General features: G+C 53.8%; 1 protein-coding gene across 2 annotated transcripts in view; it reads right to left on the minus strand.

Annotated features, from left to right (window-relative positions):
- The window catches only part of SHANK1 (SH3 and multiple ankyrin repeat domains 1), a gene marked incomplete at both ends in the record, with an annotated part of 57,520 nt that extends 36,660 nt beyond the window's left edge, over nt 1-20,860 (minus strand). For both annotated transcript variants that reach the window (XM_080702533.1, XM_080702532.1), the window contains 11 exons: nt 2,186-2,379; nt 3,302-3,632; nt 3,870-3,936; nt 4,801-4,878; nt 12,578-12,694; nt 13,062-13,229; nt 15,340-15,491; nt 16,145-16,253; nt 18,737-18,808; nt 20,175-20,378; nt 20,606-20,860. In XM_080702533.1, the coding sequence (XP_080558659.1) occupies nt 2,186-2,379; nt 3,302-3,632; nt 3,870-3,936; nt 4,801-4,878; nt 12,578-12,694; nt 13,062-13,229; nt 15,340-15,491; nt 16,145-16,253; nt 18,737-18,808; nt 20,175-20,378; nt 20,606-20,860 (1,747 nt within the window). The remainder of the gene's footprint in view (nt 1-2,185; nt 2,380-3,301; nt 3,633-3,869; nt 3,937-4,800; nt 4,879-12,577; nt 12,695-13,061; nt 13,230-15,339; nt 15,492-16,144; nt 16,254-18,736; nt 18,809-20,174; nt 20,379-20,605) is intronic.
- Between the last annotated feature and the right edge of the window lie 768 nt (nt 20,861-21,628).

Genomic DNA, 21,628 nt, shown 5'->3' on the forward strand with positions numbered 1-21,628 from the left:
TCACTCATTCAGCAAATGTGCACAGGGGTCAACTGTGTGCTGGGCCATTAAATGGGGCCCTGGTGACCCAGAGAACAGTGACCTGTGGCCTCAGGCTATGGGGAGACACACTGTAAAGCAGATGTAGTAACAACCCACTGAGTACTCTGAACCCCAAACATCCTTCAAGCCCCAGCCTAAGTTGGCCTCTTGGAGGAACCTTGCTTTTGGGTCCAGTGGGGCCTGGATAGCGCGCGTGCTCGCGCGCTCTCTCTCTCTCTCTCTCTCTCTCTCTCTCTCTCTCTCGTGGTACTAGGGATAGAACCCAGGGGCGTTCTACCTCTGAGCTACACCCCCAGTCCTATTTGTGTGTGTGTGTGTGTGTGTGTGTGTGTGTGTGTGTGTGTGTGTGTGGTACCGGGGATGGAACCTAGGGGCATTCTATCTCTGAGCTACACCCCAGCCCTATTTTTATTCTTTATTTTGGTGGTACTAGGGGTGGAACCCAGAGGCTTTCTACCTCCAGGCTATACTCCCAGACCTTTTTTTATATTTTACTTGGAAACAGGGTCTCACTAAGTTGCTGAGAGCCTCACTAAGTAGCTGAGGCTGGCTTCGAACCTGCGCGATCCTCCTGTCTCAGCCTCCCAAGCGCGGGGATTACAAGCGTGCGCCACCACGCCCAGCTTCTGATTTTTTTTTTTTCTTTGAGGTATCGGGGATGTAATCCAGGGGCATTCTACCTCCGAGCTACACCCCCAGCCCTATTTTTTATCTTTATTTTGAAACAGGGTCTCACTAAGTAGTTGAGGCTGTCCTTGAACCAGGATCCTCCTGTCTCAGCCTCCCGAATGCTGGGATTACAGGCCTGCGCCACCACGCCCGGCTTGGATTTTTCTCTGTTAAGTGCCTATAGTTGGGCCACTTAGGGCTGGCCCTTACACCGCGCTTATTATGCGCAAAGCATTGTTCTAAATGCTATCGGTGATTCTTTTTTTCTTTTCTTCTTTTTTACGTGTGTGTGTGTGTGTGTGTGTGTGTGTGTGTGTGTGTGTGTGTGGTACTGGGGAGTTGAACACAGGGGTATTCTATCTCCAACTTACACCCACCCCTCTTTTCTTAAACATTTTACTGATGAGGAAGTGGAGGCCCAGAGAAGTCACTAGCCTAAAGTTGCCCTGCTAAGAGTCGTGGGGTCAGGATTTGAACCCTTGCAGCCTAGCTCTCAGCCATTATATTGTTCAGCTCCCAAGCCAAAACCAGCGCGCCCCAGCTACACCCCTAGCCCTCTTTACTATTTTTGTTTTGTTTTGAAACAGTCTTACTAGTTTGTTGAGGACCTAGCTAAGTTGCTGAGGCTGGTCTCAAACCTGTGCTCCTCCTGTCTCAGCCTCCCAAGTGCTAAGGTTACAGGCATGCGCCACTGCTCCCAGCGGCCCGGTATTAATTACATATCTGCACTGCGCTTCTCCACCCCCAAAAACACACACAGGGAGCCCTGGAATGGCATCATTCTTCAGAAGAAAACGGGCAAACCAGAGAATGGCCCCTGATGACAGCAGTCACTGTGGAGGGAGCCCAGCCGCACACACCTGCCAGCTCACCAGAGCCCCGGAAGGAGATCCCCCCTCATCAGTCAGAAGAAAGCACCTGGCCAAGACTGCTCAAGACAGCTCAGCCTCGTGATCCAGGACAAACTGCTTCACCCTCACACCTTCTCCTATACAACAGGGGTCATGACACCCTCCTGAAAGGGCCACCAGACGTCTACCAGGCATGGTGGCACATGCGTATCATCCGTGAGGAGGCTGGGACAGGCGGATTGGAGGTTCGAGGCCAGCCACAATAACTTAGCAAGACCTTCATCAGCTCAGGGAAAACTTGTTTCAAAACAAAATAGGGCTAGGAGTGTTGCTCGGAGGTAGAGTGCCTGGGTTCAATGTCCAATACCCCCAAAAGTCTGAGGCCATGTGTCAGTGTCCCACGAATGCTCATTCCTTCCTTCTCCTGGACTCTGCCCCCTCCTGCCCGCTCAGCGATGCCTCTGCCCTCCCAAAGCAGAGGGCACTTGTGGCTCTCTGGGGTCCCCACAGGGCATGGAATATTCCTGAGAACTGCCCGCTGCTGGGATCCACAGTGATGTCTCCTCCCAGGTGCGCCCTCCCCTGCCGCCTCTTCCCACCCTCCTTTCCCCCAGCCCCGTTACCTTTAATCTTCTCTCCCTTGCTCAGGGAGATCTCCCCCTCTGCTTGGGCCTGGTACGACTTCACAGCCATGAATGAGCGACCCGGTACCGCTGAGTAGAGCTTCCTCCGTCTCCCTCGGCTGCCCAGGGAGCCCCCAGGGCCCCCAGAGCCCCCCGTGCCCCCGGCTGGCCCTTCCCGGGGCGTCCCGCTGGAGCTGCGCACACAGAGGGTGTGAGAGGCAGGGGGAGTGGAGGGAGGGGGCGCCTCTGGGAGAAGAGGGGTCCGTGGGTGGGAAGAAGATGGAGCATCGGGGTGGGGGAGGGGCGAGTGGGGTTCCCAGCTCTGGTGTCCTGGGAAGAGGGCATCTGGGGGCTCCCTCTCCTGCCTGCTGATGCGCCCAGCCCGCTCCTGCCTGCCAGCTTCCGGCTGTGCCCCCTCCCACGGTCCTGCACACACCGCCTGATTCAGCTTCCTGAGGCTGAGCTATGACTGTGTCATCTGCTGTTCACGAGCCTTCCATGGCTCCCAGCTTCCTCCTGGGCTGGGTCCAAAGCTCTGCCTGCCTGCGCCGCGCTGTCGCCTCTCCCGCTTCCTGAGGCCATGCCTGGACGCCAGCCTTGCTCTTTCTCTAGCCAGGCTGGCCCACTTACCCATGCTCCCCTCTGCTCTCAGCGACCTCATACCTCCTCTGGGCACATCCCTGAGCCTGGACACCTGCCCCTCTCCCTGGTCTTTCTGCTCACCTCCCCCTGCCAACCTGTCTGTCCTCGAGGGCCGGAACTGACATTTCTTCTCTTATTTTTGTTTTCAAACAAGTTGCTGAGGCTGGCCTTGAACCTGTGAGCCTCTCGTCTCAGCCTCCCAAGCACTGGTGCCACTACACCCGGCTAGAACTGACATTTCCTTTGAGGACCCTTTGCCTCAGGGCCCTGTCATGGGGCAGGTGCTCTGCTTACAACCTGGTGCTCAGGAGAGCTCAGGAGGCTCTGCCCTCTGCCCTCGGGACAGCGAGGCAGGGTCGGCCTCATTGCGAGGAGGGGGGCTCAACTCTCGGGACAGGAGTGAGCAACAGGGCTGGCCTGGGAGGGCATCTGGCTGGGCGGGGGCCGAGGGACCAGGGCCAAATCCTCCCCTACCTGGGCCGTCCTCGGGGCTGCCGCTTGACCTCCTCGGGATGCCTCCCTCGGGATGGGGAGCGGGCCCGGGCGCCGCGGGGGCTGCTGGCACTTCGGAGGGTCCCACTGCTGAGCTTGGTGCTGGGGGCCGAGGGTTGAGATTGGCCCTGGGACCCTGAGGTAGGGCCGGGGGCCCCAGAGGACGCGGCCCCCGGGGCGGAGAACACCATCCAGTCTGGTAGTGCCATGCTGGTGTCACTGTTGGCGCGGAGCAGCGCCGGGGGCACCGTGAGTCCTGAGCTCGCGGCTCCCCGTCTCCGGGCTGCATACTTGGGGGACTCCTGAAAGGGCACTGAGGCGGGCAGGTGGGGTGGGGGAGATGGAGGCAGGGCAGGGCCGGGCAGATGAGAGATGGCCAGGGAAAGAAAGAGAGGGGGGGGGGGAGAGGGAGAGGGAGAGGGAGAGGGAGAGGGAGAGATAGAGATGGATGAGAAAGGAGGACTGGAATTGCCTCACCCACCATGCCTCAGGCATCCTTGACTCTCATCTCAATCCCACCCGGCCAGCCCCAGGCTCCCCTCTCGCTCACCCACATCCTGTTCCCGGTGATTTCGGATCAGCTCCCCCAGTTCAAAATTCCCAGCAATCACTGCCACCTGGGGAGAAGGGACAGCCCAGGTGAGAGAGGGCAGGAAACACCCCGAGTTTCCCCAGCTCAAATCTCTCTCCACCCTCCCAGCACTCTACCCCACCCCCTCCATACTCGCCCCCTCCATCCTGGTCACTCCATCCTGGTTCCTCTACTCCCCTCCATCCTGGTCCCTCCATCCTCATCCCTCCACCCCCCTCCATCCTGGTCCCTCCATCCCAGTCCCTCCATTTGGGTCCCTCCATCCTCGTCCCTCCACCCCCACTCCATCCTGGTCCCTCCATCCTCACCCCTCCATCCCAGTCCCTCCATCCCGGTCCCTCCATCCTGGTCCCTTCATCCTCATCCCTCCATCCTGGTCCCTCCATCCTCATCCCTCCATCCTGGTCCCTCCATCCTCATCCCTCCATCCTGGTCCCTCCATCCTGGTTCCTCCATCCTGGTCCCTCCATCCCAGTCCCTCCATCCTCATCCCTCCACCCCAGTCCCTCCATCCTCATCCCTCCATCCCAGTCCCTCCATCCTGGTTCCTCCATCCTCATCCCTCCATCCTGGTCCCTCCATCCCAGTCCCTCCATCCTCATTCCTCCATCCTGGTCCCTCCATCCTGGTCCCTCCATCCCAGTCCCTCCATCCTGGTCCCTCCATCCCAGTCCCTCCATCCTCATCCCTCCATCCCGGTCCCTCCATCCTGGTCCCTCCATCCCAGTCCCTCCATCCTGGTCCCTCCATCCCAGTCCCTCCATCCTCATCCCTCCATCCCAGTCCCTCCATCCTCGTCCCTCCACCGCCTCTTCCATCCTCGTCCCTCCAACCTCGTTGTTCCCCTCCTGGTCCCTGCAGCCATCACCCCCGCCCACCAGCCCCAGACCTGGAAGGGTGTCTGGCCATTGTTATTTTTCACGTCCTTGTTGGCCCCTCGATAGAGGAGGATCCTCGCGCAGGTCTCCTGTCATGGCCAGTGGCACAGGACAAAAGGGGAAAAAATAAAGGTCACTGTGAGTTCACACTGCTAAGAATGTCAGGAAAAATTCCCACCTAGCCCTGCACTGCCCAGGACAGCGGCCACCGGTGGCTCAAGACTTTATTTTTATTTATTGGCTTTTTTTTTTTTTTGGTGGTGGTACTGGGGTTCCTGGAAGCCCTTCTACCTCCGGGCTACACTCCCAGTCCTATTTTTACATTCTTATTTGGAAACAGGGTCTCCTAAGCCAGCGCGCGCGGCTGGCTTCGAACCTGCGCGATCCTCCTGTCTCTGCCTCCCAAGCGCGGGGATTACAAGCGTGCGCCACCACGCCCGGCCTATTTATTGGCATATTTATTTTGTGGTACTGGGGGTGGAACCCATGGGCTTTTCTACCTCCGGATTATACTTCCAGACCAATTTTTTAAATTTAATTTATTTTTTTTGTTTTATTTGGAAACAGGGTCTCACTAAGTAGCTGAGGCTGGCTTCGAACCTGTGTGATCCTTGTGTCTCAGCCTTCCAAGTGTTGAGATTATAAGCGTGCACCACCACACCACGGCTATTTATTTATTTATTGTGAGTGTGGTTCTGGGGATTGAACCCAGAGCATTGTACCTTTGAGCTATATCTCCAGCCCTCTTTATTTATTATTATTATTTGTGTGTGTGTGGTACTAGGAATTGAATACAGGGGCATTTTACCTCTGAGCTCCACCCCTAGTCTGATTTTTAAAAAATTTTCTTTCTTGCCGGGCTTGGTGGCGCACTCTTGTAATCCCCGCGCTTGGGAGGCAGAGACAGGAGGATCACGCTGGTTCGAAACCAGCCTCGCTGGCTTAACAGACCCTGTTTCCAAAAATTAAAAAAAAAAGCATAAAATAGGTCTGGGAGTGTAGCCCGGAGGTAGAAGGGTTTCCAGGAACCCCAGTACCACCAAAAAAAAAAAAAAAAAAAAAAAATTTTTTTTTGCAGTACTGGGGATGGAACCTAGGGTTATTCCACCTCCGAGCTACACTCCCAGCACTGTTTTGTATTCTTTATTTTGAAACAGGTTCTCACTGAGTTGCAAAGAGCCTCACTAAGTAGCTGAGGCTGTCCTCGAACCATGATCCTCCTGTCTCAGCTTCCCAAATGCAGGGATTACAAGCGTGCACCACCACGCCCGATGTTATTCTTTATTTTGAAACAGGGTCTCACTGAGTTGCAAAGGGCCTTGCTAAGCAGCTGAGGCTGGCTGCGAACCTCAGATCCTCCCAAGACTCAGCCTCCCAGACTTGTCTGCTTGTCTGTCTGTCTCTCCTCCACCCCACCCCCCCTCTCTCATACTAGAGATCTAGAGATTGAACCCAAGGGACTCTTTTATTTTTTATTTTGAATCAAGTTCCCACTAAATTGTAGAGGGCCTCACTAGGTTGCTGAGGCTAGCCAAGAACCTGTTATTCTCCTGTCTCAGCCTCATACTGAGATTACAAGTGTGCTCCACCATGCTCTGCTTTCAAGAGCACTTTAAATGTGGCTGGTCCAAAGGGGGACAGGCCGGCTGAGTGTGGTCTGCATGCTTGTAATCTCAGCATTCAGGAGGCCGAGACAGGAGGGCGCGATTTGTGGACAGCCTCAGCTACTACTTAGTGAGGCCCTTTGCAACTCAGTGAGACTGTTTCAAAATAAAGAATAAAAAATAGGTTGGGGGTGAGCTCGGAGATACCCCGTGGGTTCCATCCCCAGTACTTCTAAATAAAAGGGGGGGGGACAGACCATACAAGTAAAATACATACAGAGTTTCACGACTAAGTACGCAGAAAAAAATTAAACACTGCTAATAATTTATGTATTAGTCCCATGTGAAAGTGTGATGATATTGTATATACGTTGGGATAAATAAAATATGCTATTGGGCCGGGCACAGTGTCGAACACCTCTAATTCTAGTATCAGAGGCTGAGACAGGAGGATCGATCATAGTTCAAGGCCAGCCTTGACATTTTAGCCAGACCCTTAGCAACTTTAGTGAGACGAGACTGTTTCAAAGAATAAAAAATAAGATAGGGCTTGGAATGTAGATCGGAGGTAGAATATCCCTGGGTTCAACCCCCATTACTCTCTTCAAAAAAAAAAAAAAAACCAGCTAAAATTAGTTATCACCTGATTCTTTATCTTAAACGTGGCCAACTGGGATGTTTAAGGCTGTTTGGAAGATGGGGCCCATGTTATAGTCTACTGGACACTGCTGACCCGAACAGGGGTTCTCAACCTGGGTAGAGTGCCATGTGATGGACACTGATACAGGTTGATGGCGTCTCTGCCCCCAGCGCCCAGTCCCAGCCCCCTGGCCACCATGATGAGTGCCTTCCTTCTGGGTCTGACAGACTGTTTTAAGATCAGAGGCTTTGAGCGGGGCTTGGTGGCCCCTACCGGCCACATCTGGTCCACATCTGGGACCAATGACATTCTGTCCTGGGGGCCGATTTTGCACCGTCTGGTTCTGAGCAGTATCACTGGCTTCTACCACTAGATGCCAGTATTAGTCCCCTCTCTGGTCATGACAACTAAAAATGTCTCCAGACGCTACTAAATGTCCCCTGGGGGCAGGAGCACGGGGCGGCAAGCTTGGCTTACGATGCGCCCTGCCTGATGCTCAGCGTCTTAGAAGTGAAAGAAAGCTCGCTGAGTTTCCCACAATTCCATGGGATGCAGATCACTGTCCCCGTCTTACACCTGAGGAAACCCAGGCTCTCAAAGGCGTTCAAGGTCACCTAGCGGGTGGTCACCTGCACTCCCAGTGGAACCCAGATCTGTCGGACTCCAAAGCCTTTGATCCTGTTTTGAGGGTGTCTTTCCCCACCCCGCCCCGGTACTGGGGATCGAACCCAGTAGCATTCTACCTCTGAGCAATTTTTTTTTTTTTAAACAGAATCTCTCTAAGTTGCTTAGGGTCTGGCTAAGTCCATGGAGCTGACCTCACTCACACCTCTGATCCTCCTGTCTCAACCTCCCAAGTACTGGAATTGCCGGCATGGGCCACCAAGCCCCGCTCAAAGCCTTTGATCTTAAACAGTCTGTCAGACCCAGAAGGAAGACACTCATCATGGCGGCCAGGGGGCTGGGACTGGGCGGTGGGGGCAGAGATGCCATCAACCTGTATCAGTGCCCACCACATGTCACTCATCACTCACACCTGGGGGCCTCACCTGAGCTGCTGCCCTGCCCCCACCCACCACTTTCATTTACCACATTTCTGTCCTGCCTTTGCCAAGCCTCACAGGCATCCTCCTACCCCAGGGCCTTTGCACCTGTCGGTCCCTCTGCTAGGAATTCTTTATCCTTGGCTCACTTTCTCACTTCATTCAGGTTTTTGCTCCAATGCCACCTCCTCAAAGTGATCTTCTCTGACTGTTCTGCCTAAAAGAAGCCCCTTGTCCTGTTCCTTCTTATTTTACTTACGTATGTATTTATTTTATTTATTTTGTGGTGCTAGGTATTGAACTCAGGAGCATTCTACCTCTGGCCTACACTCTCAACCCTCTTTCTAATTTTTAATTTATTTTATTTTTGTGATACTGGGAATTGAACCCAGGGCATTCTTTTCTTTTCCCCTCTCTCTCTCTGTCTCTCTCTCTGTCTCTCTCTCTGTCTCTCTCTCTCTCTCTCTCTCTGTACTGGGGACTCAACCCAGGGGCATTTTACCTCTGAGCTCTCCCAAGTCCTATTTTTATTTTTTATTTTAAAACAGAGTCTCACTAAGTTGCAGAGGGCCTCACTAAAATTGTTGAGGCTGGCTGCGAACCCACAATCCTCTTGTTTCCATTTCCCAGTGACTGGGATTACAAGTGTGTGCCACTATACCTGGTGAACTCAGGGCATCCTACCTCTGAGCTACACCCTCAGTCTTATTTTATTTTTTTTTTATTTTGAAACAGGGTCTTGCTAAACTGCTGAGGGTCTCACTAAATTGCTGAGGCTGGCCTTGAACTTGTGACTTTCTTGCCTCAGCTTCCCAAGTACTGAGATTACAGGCACGCGCCATCACACCCATCTTGAAATTCCATTTTCTGTGTTATTATCTCTTTGGTCTCTCCCCGCCCATCCTTTACATATTAAGTTACAAAGGGGCATGATTTTGTCTGTGGTGCCCACTACCCAGAATAATGCCTGCCACACTGGCCTGTTCTTTCTCTTTTTCTTTCTCTTTCTCTTTCTTTTTTCTACCTCTGAGTGATACCTCCCAGACTTTTTTTTTTATAATTCTTTAGTTTGAAACTGGGTCTCACTGAGTTGCGAAGAGCCTCACTAAGTAGTTGAGGCTGTCCGCCAACCGCAATCCTCCTGTCTTAGCTTCTCAAATGCTGGGATTACAAGCGTGCGCCACCGCGGCCACCGCGGCTGGGGCCTGTTCTATCAACAGCCGCTCAGTGAGAGGCATCTTCTCTGCATTGTCTCAGCCTGGCCAAACCCAACCTGGCAGGCCCCAGGCTCAACTCTACTCCAGCTCCTCGGATGCTAACTCCCAAGCACCTCCAGTCTCACCCTTATGGCATAACAAACCCTGCAAGGATGCAGGCAGAAGCCGATTCTACAGGACAGGCTCAGAAAGGGCAAGTCCCCTGTCCAAGGCCACACAGCCAGTGAGTAGAGCAGTCAGGGTTTAAACGTGACCGTCTGATTCTAGCACTCTTCTCTCTCCTATGAATGGAGGAAGAGCCAATTGCCAAGGTCACTCACTGGACGTCAGAGTTTGTAGTGTTCTGGATGTAGTTGTGTGCGTGCGTGAGAGAGAGAGAGAGAGAGAGAGAGAGAGAGAGAGAGAGAGAGAGAGAATGGGTACCCGTAGATGCATGCATATGCTGTCTCCCGACTATATATTTTTTGCATATTTTCACACCCCAGACCCTACCCCGGGGGCACTGGACCCAGAACATTGTTCACCAGCTCAAGGGCTCTTCATCCTACCCGTGACCAAGCTTAGAAGATGCCCAAGTCCTAGTTAGTAGCTCCTCCCCTGGGCGCGCGGAGAACCTTGTATTTACTTGCAAACTAGCACTTATCTCATGGGATCACAATTATTTGTTTACACGTCTGCTTCTCCGCCAGACTGCGAACTCCCCCCCACCCTCCCCAGGGCAGGCGCCAGTCTCTGATTCATCTCCCATCCCCAGCACCTGGCGCCGGCACACAGTAGGTACTCAAGGAATGTGCATGGAAAGGATGAGGATGAAGGATGTGGAGCTGTCAGTCAACATTCATTTGTTCAAGCCATTCATTCATTCATTCATTCATTCACCGAGTCCTTTGAACTGTCAAAACAGACAGCTGTTGAGCATACCGAATACTGCACAGCCCTGGGGGAGCCCTGTTCATTTCTTCATTCATTTGTTCATTTATTTGATGCCCCCCGCCAAAGAGCCGGCTAAGCCCACTACGTGCTGGGAGCTTAGGACAGAATGATTCATCAAACTCGGTCCCCACCCTGGAGGTGCTCACAGCCTACACGTGGACCTAAGCGTCACCAGCAGAAGCTATAGATACCGAGAAGCCAGGGGAGCAGAAATCAAGGGAAAGTGGTGAGATCTAGCCCCAGCTCTTGGAAAGCTTAAAGCCTGGGAGAGGAGACAAAGGGAAAGAAACAAAAAGTGAGCTCATGGTCATTAAGCATCTGTTTGTTTGACATCATGCCAACGATAATAGTGTTAACCCACGGGGACCTTCTGCATGGTGGGTATTCATTACTGACCCATTTCACAGAAGAGCTAGAGGAAGCCCAAGAGAGGGAGATGACACGCTCATCTGACCCAATAAGAGCAACTGCGAGAACCAGTCAGGGGGCGCACACCTCTAGCCCCAGTACTTGGGAGGCTGAGACGAGAGGATCGTAGGTTTGAGACCAGCCTTGGCAACTTAGCAAGGCCCTCAGCAACTTAGTGAGACCCTGTTTTAAAATAAAAATAAAGTAAAGTAGGGCTTGGGGTGTAGCTCAGCGGTAGGAAGCCCTTGGGTTCCATCTCCAGTAACACACACACACACACACACACACACACACACACACACACCTATGAATGAGTTGGACATGGTGGCACACGCTTATAATCCCAGGACTCGGGAGGCTGAAGACAGGAGGATCATAGGTTTGATCAGCAACTCGGTGAAGCCCTCAGCAATTTAGACTGTTTCAAAATAAATAAAAAATTAAATATGGCTGCGGGGTGTAGCTCGGAGGTAGAACGCCTCTGGGTTCAATCCCCAGTACTAAAAATAGAAATGTCCAATCCAAGAGTAATTGTGCCCACTGAATAACTTTTTGTACTAAATTTTCCTTGCTCAAATGCGTGGTATGTCTCTTGCCTGAATCCCTGACTGACACTGGTAATGATAATAATAATGACGATTATTATTATTATGGCTGTCTTCGAGGGATGAATACTTAATATACATGATCACTCATCCCTTTCAATCAGCTGACATTATTCCTATTTCAGGGAGAAGGATGGGGCTTCGGAGAGAGGAAGGGGCTGCCCCTAAGGGGTGGGGGCCCGCCCGGGCTTCCTCCTTCTCCACTGAGATGGAGGACAGGAGAGAACAGGCAGTCAGGGAGGGGAATCAGTGTTGCTTCGATTCAACAACACGGAGTCCTCCTTGGGCGCTGAGCATACTGCTGGCTGCCACCAGGCGGCACGTGGCTGCCTGCCAAGTCCCCAGCACTGCAAGTTCTCATGAAGCAGAAGGAGCTGGGCTGTTTTGGAAGACTTCCTGGAGGAAGGGGGCTGACAGACCCGCAGCCTGGTGCAGCTCCCTGAGTCTCTGCAGCTGTCCTTCAAGGGCAGGGAGCACGGAGTAACGAGAGGAAGGTGAAGCCTCTGAGAGGGTCCACTTGCCTGGGATCTCTGGGTTCCCGGTGGGACGGGGAGCTGTCATACAGCCGCCCCGTGCCCCTCCAGCTCATGATGAGAGCAGCCCCTCGCCTGCCTGCCTGCTCTCCACCGCTCACCTGACCTGGGAACTCCTGAGATGGGCACTGTCTACCCAGACTTGAATTGCTCAATGTACAACACAGTCTGGTCCCCTTTGGGAGCTACAGACGCCCCCGCCCCCACAGATCCCCACTACATTGCTGGCTGCCTGCCTGGAGACCCACTGGGACCCCTTCACTTCCTGCAGGAGTCCCCGCCCTCTACCCTCTGGTCTTGCACGGGCTGTCCCCTCTGCCGGGACGCCCGCATCTCTCCTCTGCTCGGCCAGCTCCTGCTCACACCTATGGTACATCCTCCTTCCAGGAAGCTGCCTCCGCCCAAGGCCAAGCCGGGATGTGGGCTCCTTTGAGAACTTGGATTCCCCATGACTACACTCTGAATTGTAACAGCAGGGGATGTCATCTGTCCCCTGCTAGGCCACCAGCTCAACACTTTACCCCAGCATTCAGCCCCAGGCTTGACACTGGGAGCCCATTCAGTCAATATTTGTTGAATGGATGGATGGATGGATGGAAAGATGGAAAGATGGATGGATGGAAGGATGGATAGGCAGGTGACGGACAGATGGTGAAGGGATGATGGAAGGACAAAGAGAGGAAACTGAAGGCATGGTGGGCACAGCGGCTTGGAGGCTAGAGTCCACAGAGCCTGAGCTCAGCACTGGGGAGGTGGCTGTGGGGAGGTTGGGTGCCAAGGGCCGGTGGGCCCTGCTGGGGCAGACCTTGTTGTAGAGGGCACAGATGTGCAGGGCCGTGTTCCCCGAGGCATTCTGGGCTCCCGGCTCAGCCCCATAGAAGAGCAGATGTTCCAAGTGCTGAGAGTGGCCCCGCTGGCAGGCCTGGGGAGGACAGGGAGCAAGGGCTGGATCACATACGGCCCGAAACCTCCCAGGCCTCTCTTCCTTGGGGCCAGGAACCCCACACCCACCTCCTCTTCTCCTCTGTGCCCCCATTCCTGCTCAGGAGCCTAGGCTGTCACCTTCCTGAGTCTGAACGTCCAGTCCTGGGTGTCCAAGCTGGCCCCAACCATCCCATTGGCCAAGCTGTCCTGTCCCCCAGCTTGTAGCCCCTTAGGCTCCTGGCATCTGCATGCCTACCTCGTCCCCCCTGGGGACAATACTCTCACTCCCACCCTTGGGAAGGATCCATTTTGGAGCCCCCCCCACACACACACACACAGGACACGCCCCGGCCACTCCGGAGCACCTGATGGATTTCCTGCCAGCCGTTCTCATCAGCGATGCCCAGCTGGGCCCTGTTGTAAAGCAGCAGCTCGCAGCAGCGGGGGTCTCCCCCCACCATAGCCGTGTGGAACAGAGGGGTCAGCCCCCGGCGGTCCTTGTAGTTGGGGGAGCCCCCGAGGTCCAGGAGTGCCTAGGGAGGAAGAGAGGGCCCAGGAAGAAAGGATGGATGACGGTCGCCTTAGAAACAGCTCTTTCTGAAGTGCTGGTGGGAGGGGAGTCCCGGGTGATCCATGCCATTGTCTTGGCTCTGCCATGATGCCCTTCCAGACAGTGGGCCAGCCCTTCCCCTGCCCTAACTACTCCCCATCCCTTGGAAGCAGGTAGGGCACAGGAGAGATGTCTCCAGAGGACATGGCTCCCTCTCCTCACCTGCCCGCCCATGGGTACCCTGGATGAGCCATCAAAGGGTGTCAGTGGCTGCCACGCCCCCTCCTCTGCAAGATGGGGGATAAATGAAATAATGGGAGTCCCGATATGGGGGGTGGCTATGGCTGAGTGGGAGATGTTATTAGGACCAGAACTCCGAAGATGTGTCAAGCTCCAGATGAGGTAGGTATTGAGATGGAGCCGGGTTTGTTGGGGGTGGGGGCTCAGGAGATGCAGAGGTAGGGAGCATTGAACACGAATAGAAGAAAGTGTTGCTAATTTCCATGTGATGGCCGGCAGGAGCACCACCCAGCAGGGGGGCTGTGGCGATGCTCATGGGGGCTTTGGCATACTGAACGTGGCCAGTGAGCCCGACAAACTTATAATTTTTTTTTTCATTTTTTTGTATTGGGGATCCGACCCAGGGGCATTCTACCTCTGAGCTACACCTTCAGCCCTGTTTTATTTTGAAACAGGGTCTCACTAAGTTGCAGAGAGTCTAAATTGCTGAGACTCGTCTCAAACCTGCAATCCTCCTGTGTCAGCCTCCCAAGTACTGAGATCACAGGCACAGCCCACTGTGAATATAATTTGACTTCACTTAATTAATTAAAACTTAAACAACCCCACATGGTCAGTGGCTAACGGATTGGAGAGTGAAGGTCTGGAGGCCGGGCGTACGTGTGCACTGGGTGTGGGTTTGGGAATACAGGAAGGGGATCTGTTGATTCCAGAAGCAAAAGGTAGATTTGTGGGTACTAGAGATTGAACTCAAGGTTGTTCTAGCTCTGAACTATAACCCCAGCCCTATTTATTTTGAAAGAGGGTCTAGATAAGTTGTCGAGGCTGGCCTCGAACCTGCAATCCTCCTGACTCAGTCTCGCAAGGACTGAGATTACAGGCGCGCACCCCTGTGCCTGGCTACAGGGCAGATCGCTGAGGCTGATGTCTGGCTGCATTAAAAGGGTTCATGGAAGACCAAAAGGTGTGTCTGTTCCACGAGAGCCTCTGTAAACTGGTGTGTTCATCAGTGGCCATCTCGGGTGGACAGCCAGTCCTGACCTGTGCATGAAGCGGGATCGGGTGCTCTGGCAGGGACAGGGAGAGAGAGAGACTATTTTAAAGCAAGACTGTGCGAACTGGCTCTGTGTTATGGATTTCGTGGGCATACGGGTTTGTCCGTTTGGAAAAGTGCATTTTCGTCGGTGTGAGAAAGGGGCTGTGTTTGCATGCGCGGGGAAGGGGGACGCATTTGGGGGAGGATGCGCCGGGCAGAAGGGTGAATTCGGGGTGTATATGGAGGTTGCTTCTCGGGGGCTCAGCAGAGAGCTCACACCTTGGGGAGACAGAAGCTGGGTGGGCACCGAGCTGTGCGGAGCGAGGCTGGCTAGCTGCAGGAGGAGGCTGTGCTGGGGAGAGCGGTGTGATCTGTCTGGGCTGAGATACGACCAGCTGTTGCCCAGGTGGGTACATCTGTCCGCGCCCCCCCCCCCCCGTGGAAGGAGTCTCTAATTCATTTGGAAGAATGACAATAGAGACTGCGTATTTGTCAGTCTCTTGAAAGGGACTTTGAATTGGGGCCACAACATGGTGTGTGTGTGTGTGTGTGTGTGTGTGTGTGTGTGTGTGTGTAACTGAACCCAAGACTGTTCTACCTCCAAGTTATATACCCAGCCCTTTTTATTTTTATTCTTTTTTTTTTTTTTTTTTTTTTGAAACTGAGGGCCTAAGTTGCTGAGGCTGGCCTTAAACCTGTGATCCTCCGGTGAGGGGCTATTTTTCACAGAAATGAAAGAACCAATGTTGAAGGGAAAAGAAAGGGGCCTGGGTCAGGGTGCTGGGGTGAGGGTGGGGGTCACGGCAGCCTCACCCACCGTGAGAGCCGGGCAGTGCCGGGCACAAGCGGCCTTGTGTAGAGCTGTCATGCCATCTCGGGCCCGGAAGTCAATGTGGGCCCCGCCCAGGCACAGGGTTCGAATCACCTCTACCGAGCCTTCAGTCTGGGCCGCCAGGGTCAAGGGGGTCTCTGAGGGGCAAGAAAGGCTGGTCACATGCAGGCCCTTTGCCTCCACTCCAGCCCTTCCCATGCCACCTCCTCTGCTCCCCAGCTCAACAACCCACAATCTGTGGTCCTGTGGCCTCCTCTTGGGAGACGGACAAGTTGTTCAGATTGACACTGGTAAGATTTTTTTTTTTTTTTTTTGGTAGTACTGGGGCTTGAACCCAGAGTCATTCTACTACTTTTTTTTTTTTTTTTTTTTTTGGTGGTACTGGGGTTCCTGGAAGCCCTTCTACCCCCGGGCTACACTCCCAGACCTATTTTTACATTTTTATTTGGAAACAGGGTCTCCTAAGCCAGCGCACGCGGCTGGCTTCGAACCCGCGCGATCCTCCTGTCTCTGCCTCCCAAGCGCGGGGATTACGAGCGTGCGCCACCACGCCCGGCAGAGTCATTCTACTTCTGAATGACATCCCCAGCACTTTCCATTGTTTATTTTGAAACAGGGTCTGGCTAGGTTGCTGAGAGGCTCACCAAGTTGCCAAGGCTGGGCTCGAACCTGCGATCCTCCCGTTTCACCCTCCCAAGTATCGGATCTGGGTGCAGATGGCATTCCTGCCCCTGCTTCCCAGTCAGTCCTGACCCCTGGGGTGTCCTCCAAAAGGTGCGCCCCTCCCTACCTCCTGAATCCGAGTCATGGTAATTGGGGTCCAGCCCCTTGTCCAGCAGGCGCGCCACCTTGTCAGATGTCCCGAGCTGCACATACTCCAGGAACTTCTTCAACCCCGTCTGAGCCATGGACAGAGAGAGAGAAGACAGGCTGGTCAGGGATCGGGAGGGAAAGGCCAAGGTCCCGCTCGGGCAGCGCTGCCCAGTGGACACACACCGCTGGCCGCGCCTGGCACTGAAAAGTTTTTAGTAGCCTCCTGGAGAGAAAAAGAAAGGGGGAACTGCCAATGATATCGATATGATTATTCTTTTTCTTCTCCTCTTCTTCTTCCCCCCTCTTCTTCGTGCTCCTCCTTTTCTTTTGGTACTGAAGACGGAACCCAGGGCATTTTACCTCTGAGCTACACCCCCAGCCCTTTGTTATTATTTTCCTTTTGAAACAAGATCTCGCTAAGTTGCTGAGGTCCTCACTGTGTCTCAGCGATCCTCCCGTCTCAGCCTCCCCAGCGCCGGGGTTCGACACCGACCTTTATATTGAAATTCATTTTGATGCTACATGTCCTTAAACTAATATAGCCACAATGTTACTGTGTTGACAAGCAATGCATATAAAAATTATTAAGATATTTTACTTTATTTTTTTTTTTGGTACCAAGCCTTTGCAATCCTCTGTTGACTTCACGCCCCCAGCATGATTCAGTTCTATGCTGCAGATGCCCAGAAACCCCATGTGGCCAGTGGCTCCCAGAGTGGACGGCCCAGCTCGGGACGGATGAAACAGTAAGTCTGGGAAGGAGTTGAGTATGTGGTGTGGTTGGGGAAAGGGGTGGGAAAGAAAGAAGAAGGGTTTTTTTTTTTTTTTTAACACCCCTCCCTCTCTCTGGCTACAGCAGTCTCCTGACTTGTTCCTAGCTCTTAGGTGACCATGGGAGACGCAGGAGAGACATGGTCCCAGGAGTGAGGTGAAAGGTCTCAGAAGAACAAGTATGGTGGTGCTGGTTCCTGATTTGGTAGAGATTGAGGCTATTTAACTGGGGAACTGCAAGATGTCTACTAAGGGGTACCGGGGCAGGACACTGGATGTCAGAGTCCTAGGCCAAAGAGGGGTTGGAAAGAGACCCTGAGTGGACACCGGGGGTCTCAAGCTAAAAGAAGGGGAGTTAAAGGCGCCAGGTGGAAATAAAATCAGTCTGGAAAGGATGAGGGGCCAGAGAGGGAAATAGGATTTCTTGTTTTTTTTTTTTTTTTTTTTTTTTTTTTTTTTTGTGTGTGTGTGTGTGTGTGTGTGTGTGTGTGTGTGTGTGTGGTGGTGGTACTGGGGGTGGAAACCTTCTACCTCCAAGCTACACTCCCAGACCTATTTTTTAGGTTTTTATTTGGAACCAGGGTCTCTTAAGCCAGCAAGGCTGGCTTCGAACCTGCGCGATCCTCCTGTCTCCGTCCCAAGCGTGGGGATTACAAGCGTGCGCCACCACGCCCAGCGAGGCTTATTTATTTATTTATTTTTTAATTTTTTTGGTGGTACTGAGGGTGGAACCCAGAGGCTTTCTACTTCTGGGCTATACTCCCAGACCCATTTTATATTTTATTTGGAAACAGGGTCTCACTAAGTTGCCCGAGAGCCTCACTAAGTAGCTGAGGCTGGCTTTGAACCTGCGCGATCCTCCTGTCTCCGCCTCCCAAGCGCGGGGATTACAAGCGTGAGCCACCAGGCCAGGCTTGTTTGGTTTTTTTGTTTTATTTTGTTTTTTGCCACACTGGGGATGGAACCCAGGGGCATTCTACCTCCGAGCTACACCCCCAGCCCCATTTTTTTTATTCTTTCTTTTGAAACAGGGTCTCACTGGGTTGCAAAAGGCCTCACCAAAGAGCTGAGGCTGCCCATGAACCACAATCCTCCTGTCTCAGCCTCCTAAATGCTGGGATTACAAGTGTGCACCACACCATGCCCGGCTTTGTTTTGTTTTCTATTTCTCTGGTGCTGGGGATTGAACCCAAGCGTTTCTACCTCTGAGCGACATCCCTAGTCCTACGTTACTTTTCATTCTGAAACAGGGTCTCCCTAAGCTATTGGGGATTTTGTTGAGTTTCTGAGGGTCTCACTAAATTGCTGAGGCTGGTCTTGAACCTGCAATCCTCCCGTCTCTGCCTCCCAAGTCCTGGGATTACAGGTGTGCTCTAGCTCCTGAAAGGTTTTTTTTTTTTTTTTTTTTCAGCACTGGGGATGGAACCTATGGGCATTCTACCTCCGAGCTACACCCCCAGCCCTATTATTTATTCTTTATTTTGAAACAGGGTCTCACTGAGTTGCAGAGGGCCCCACTAAGTAGCTGAGGCTGTCCTCGAACCGCGATCCTCTTGTTTCAGCCTCCCAGATGCTGGGATTACAAGCATGTGTCACCACGCCCGGCTTCATGAAAGGGTTTTGATGGGGATAAGGGAGAATTCCCCCCAATTATGATAGAGCAAGCGGGGAACAGCAGAGCAATGCGGGGCCTGGCAGCGTGGAGGGCGGGAGGGAAGAGGTGTGTGAGGAAGCAGACAGGAAGGGCTCTGGTCGGCAGCAGGGCCAGAGGAACTTAGGGCCAGCAGGCTTCTCTTACCTTCGTGTGCAACTTGGCCAGCTGCTTCTCATCCAGGTTGGTCTGTTTGTAAACTCGGGTCTTGTATCGGAACTGAGGCCGAGGGTGGGGTGCAGGGAGAGACACAGAGACTTGGAATCAGGGTCTGGGGTGGTAGGATCTGACCCCCTTCTTTTTTTTTTTTTTTTTTTTTTGGTGGTACTGGGGTTCCTGGAAGCCCTTCTATCTCCGAGCTACACTCCCAGACCTATTTTTACATTTTTATTTGGAAACAGGGTCTCCTAAGCCAGCGCGCGCGGCTGGCTTCGAACCTGCGCGATCCTCCTGTCTCTGCCTCCCAAGCGCGGGGATTACAAGCGTGCGCCACCACGCCCGGCGACCCCCTTCTAATGCCTCAAGGTTGATATGGAAATAGTCCTGAAGCCTTGGCTGAGTGGGCAGAAGGTGAAGGGGTGTGTGTGTGTGTGTGTGTGTGTGTGTGTGTGTTACTAAGGATTGAACCAGAAACATTCGACATTCTACCTCTGAGCTATACCCCCAGCCCTAATTTTACTTTATTTTACTTTATTTTATTTATTTATTTATTTATTTATTTATTTATTTTGCGGTACTGGAGATGTAACCCAGGAGCATTCTACTTCCAAGCTACACCCCCAGCCCTATTTTGTATTTTTTATTTTGAAACAGGGTCTCGCTGAGTTGCAAAGGGCCTCACTAAGTAGCTGAGGCTGTCCTCGAACTGCGATCCTCCTGTCTCAGCCTCCCGAATGCTGGGATTATAAGCGTGTGCCACCACGCCCAGCTCTTTATTTTATTCTTTAGTAGTAGGGACCGAACCCAGAGGCATTCTACCTCTGAGCTACACCCCCAGCTCTATTTTATTTTTTTTCTTTTTGAAACAGAGTCTCACTAGGTTGCTGAGAGTGTTGCTAAATTCCTAAGGCTGGCCTCCCTAATAATGATGACAGGAGTGTGCCATCACACCTGGCTTTATTTTTGTGGGTTTTTTTATTTTTATTGTGAAACAGGGTCTTGCTAAGTTGCTGAGGCTGACCTCCAATGTGTGATCCTCCTGTCTCAGCCTCCCAAGTACTGGAATTAGAGGCATCCACCGCCAAGTCTGGCTAGGTAGGCGGGCTTTTCTGAGAGTGCTGGGTCATTGAGGTATCCCCATCCTGCAATGCCTGCCTTGAAGGAGCAAGTGTCTGGACCCTACAGGGAATGTTCTAGAATGCCCACTGTAATTGCGAGACCTTCTCCAATTGAAAAGCTTGGGGTGGGGCAGGGACTTGCCCAAAGCCACTTGGCTGGTCAGAGGCAGGACAGATGGTGATCTCAACTGTGATTCTTAGATCCAGAACCATGCTCCTGGGTTTCCCCAAGATGTCAGCTGGGACGAAAGTGGGGCTGGGGACCTGCCTTCTGTTGACAGTGAGGGAGAAGAGGCTGCAGGCCTCACCTCCAGGTAGGGCACCCCCTTCTCGAAGGACTGGGGGTACTCCCGCAGCAGCCTCTCCTCCTCCAGGAAGTTGGCATCGCGGCCTGATGTGGCGGGCTGGAACAGGCCGTAGTTGAGCACGTCCTGCAGGCTCTCGCTGAGGGCACACAACACCTGCTGCTTGGCGGTCCAGATGGTGGCATCGGGGTTGAAGCGCAGGCATTTCTGGGGAACGAGGGGACAGCGGGGACAAGGCTGGGTCAGGGATCCGCCGGTGGGTCGGAAAAGAGGAGAGTCGGGATAAGACTGATTCTGGAGATGTAGGAGGAGATGGGGTCTGGACGTGGGGCCTGAGGAGGGGTTCTTGGGAGCACACCCAGCTCCAGCGGCCCCCGCAGGCCCTGTCGGGTTCTGTCCCCATCTCCACCACTGCTGAGTGGGCGCCAACTCACTGTCTGGTGCAGGTCCGGGATGCCAATCCTGAACACCATCATGCTGAAGTGGGCGTCGTCGGGGACAGACATGGATCGACCCTGGAGGCCTCGGGAGGAGGCCAGGCTACCAGGCGCCCCGCTGCCTTGGCCCCGGGTCCCCCGGGGGCCTCTCCCTGGCCCGTCTGGGGAGCTGTCGGACTCTGAGCCCCCCTCGGGACACTCGCTGGCACTGTGGCGCTCTTCTTCCTCGCTTGTCACGGGGCTGTGGGTCATTGTGGGGCCACGGGGCGACGGGGGACGGCAGCATCACAGGCGGCTACAGGACCACAGGCAGCCATCAGACTAGGAGCCCACTCAGTGGGCAAATGGTCCAGGGCAGCCTCTCCCCGCTGCCCTGGACAGGCAGACAGGAGGCTGGGTCGGTACACCCTTGGACTTGCCCAGCTCTCCTTGCCGCCGCCTCCTGCACATGCACACACCCCCATGCCTACCATGCCTCCAACACCATCTCCTTCCCTGCCCTTGGCCCTGCTTGCAGCCCCCCACCCTCCCCCTGCGCCCCACTTTGCCGCTGACCCAGCGTGGCCGTGTCCCAGAAACCGCAAAATCACCGCGGGAGCTACTGGCCCACTTTGTCAGGCCACAGAAAAATGCGGCTAAAATTAGCTAAGGACAGACAGGTGGACCAACCCACCGGCATCCTGCCCTCCTGGCCCCGGCCTGGCCCCTAGGCCTGGGGGCAGCTGAGGCTGAGAGTTGTAAAGGGGGAGAAGGGGGTGGGGGAGCCTGGGGCCGGCAGGAGGTGCTGGTGAGAGGGCGGAGCTGGCGATTTCACTAAAGTGTGGCTGACAACACGTGCGAGGGGCGCTGAGATGGGGGTGTCTCCCACAGAGCATAGTGCATGGACGTCCCTGGGGGAACTAGGAGAAATGGCCTCTGGCCATTATCGGGCATCTTGGGAGGGCAGGTGGCTGGGTGGGGAGGCGGCCGGGACAGCTGTCCAGGTGTGCTGGCCCGGGTAGGTGCAGGATACAACCATGA

The sequence above is a fragment of the Muscardinus avellanarius genome, assembly GCF_963383645.1.
Source record: "Muscardinus avellanarius genome assembly, chromosome: 10".
NCBI lineage: Eukaryota > Metazoa > Chordata > Mammalia > Rodentia > Gliridae > Muscardinus > Muscardinus avellanarius.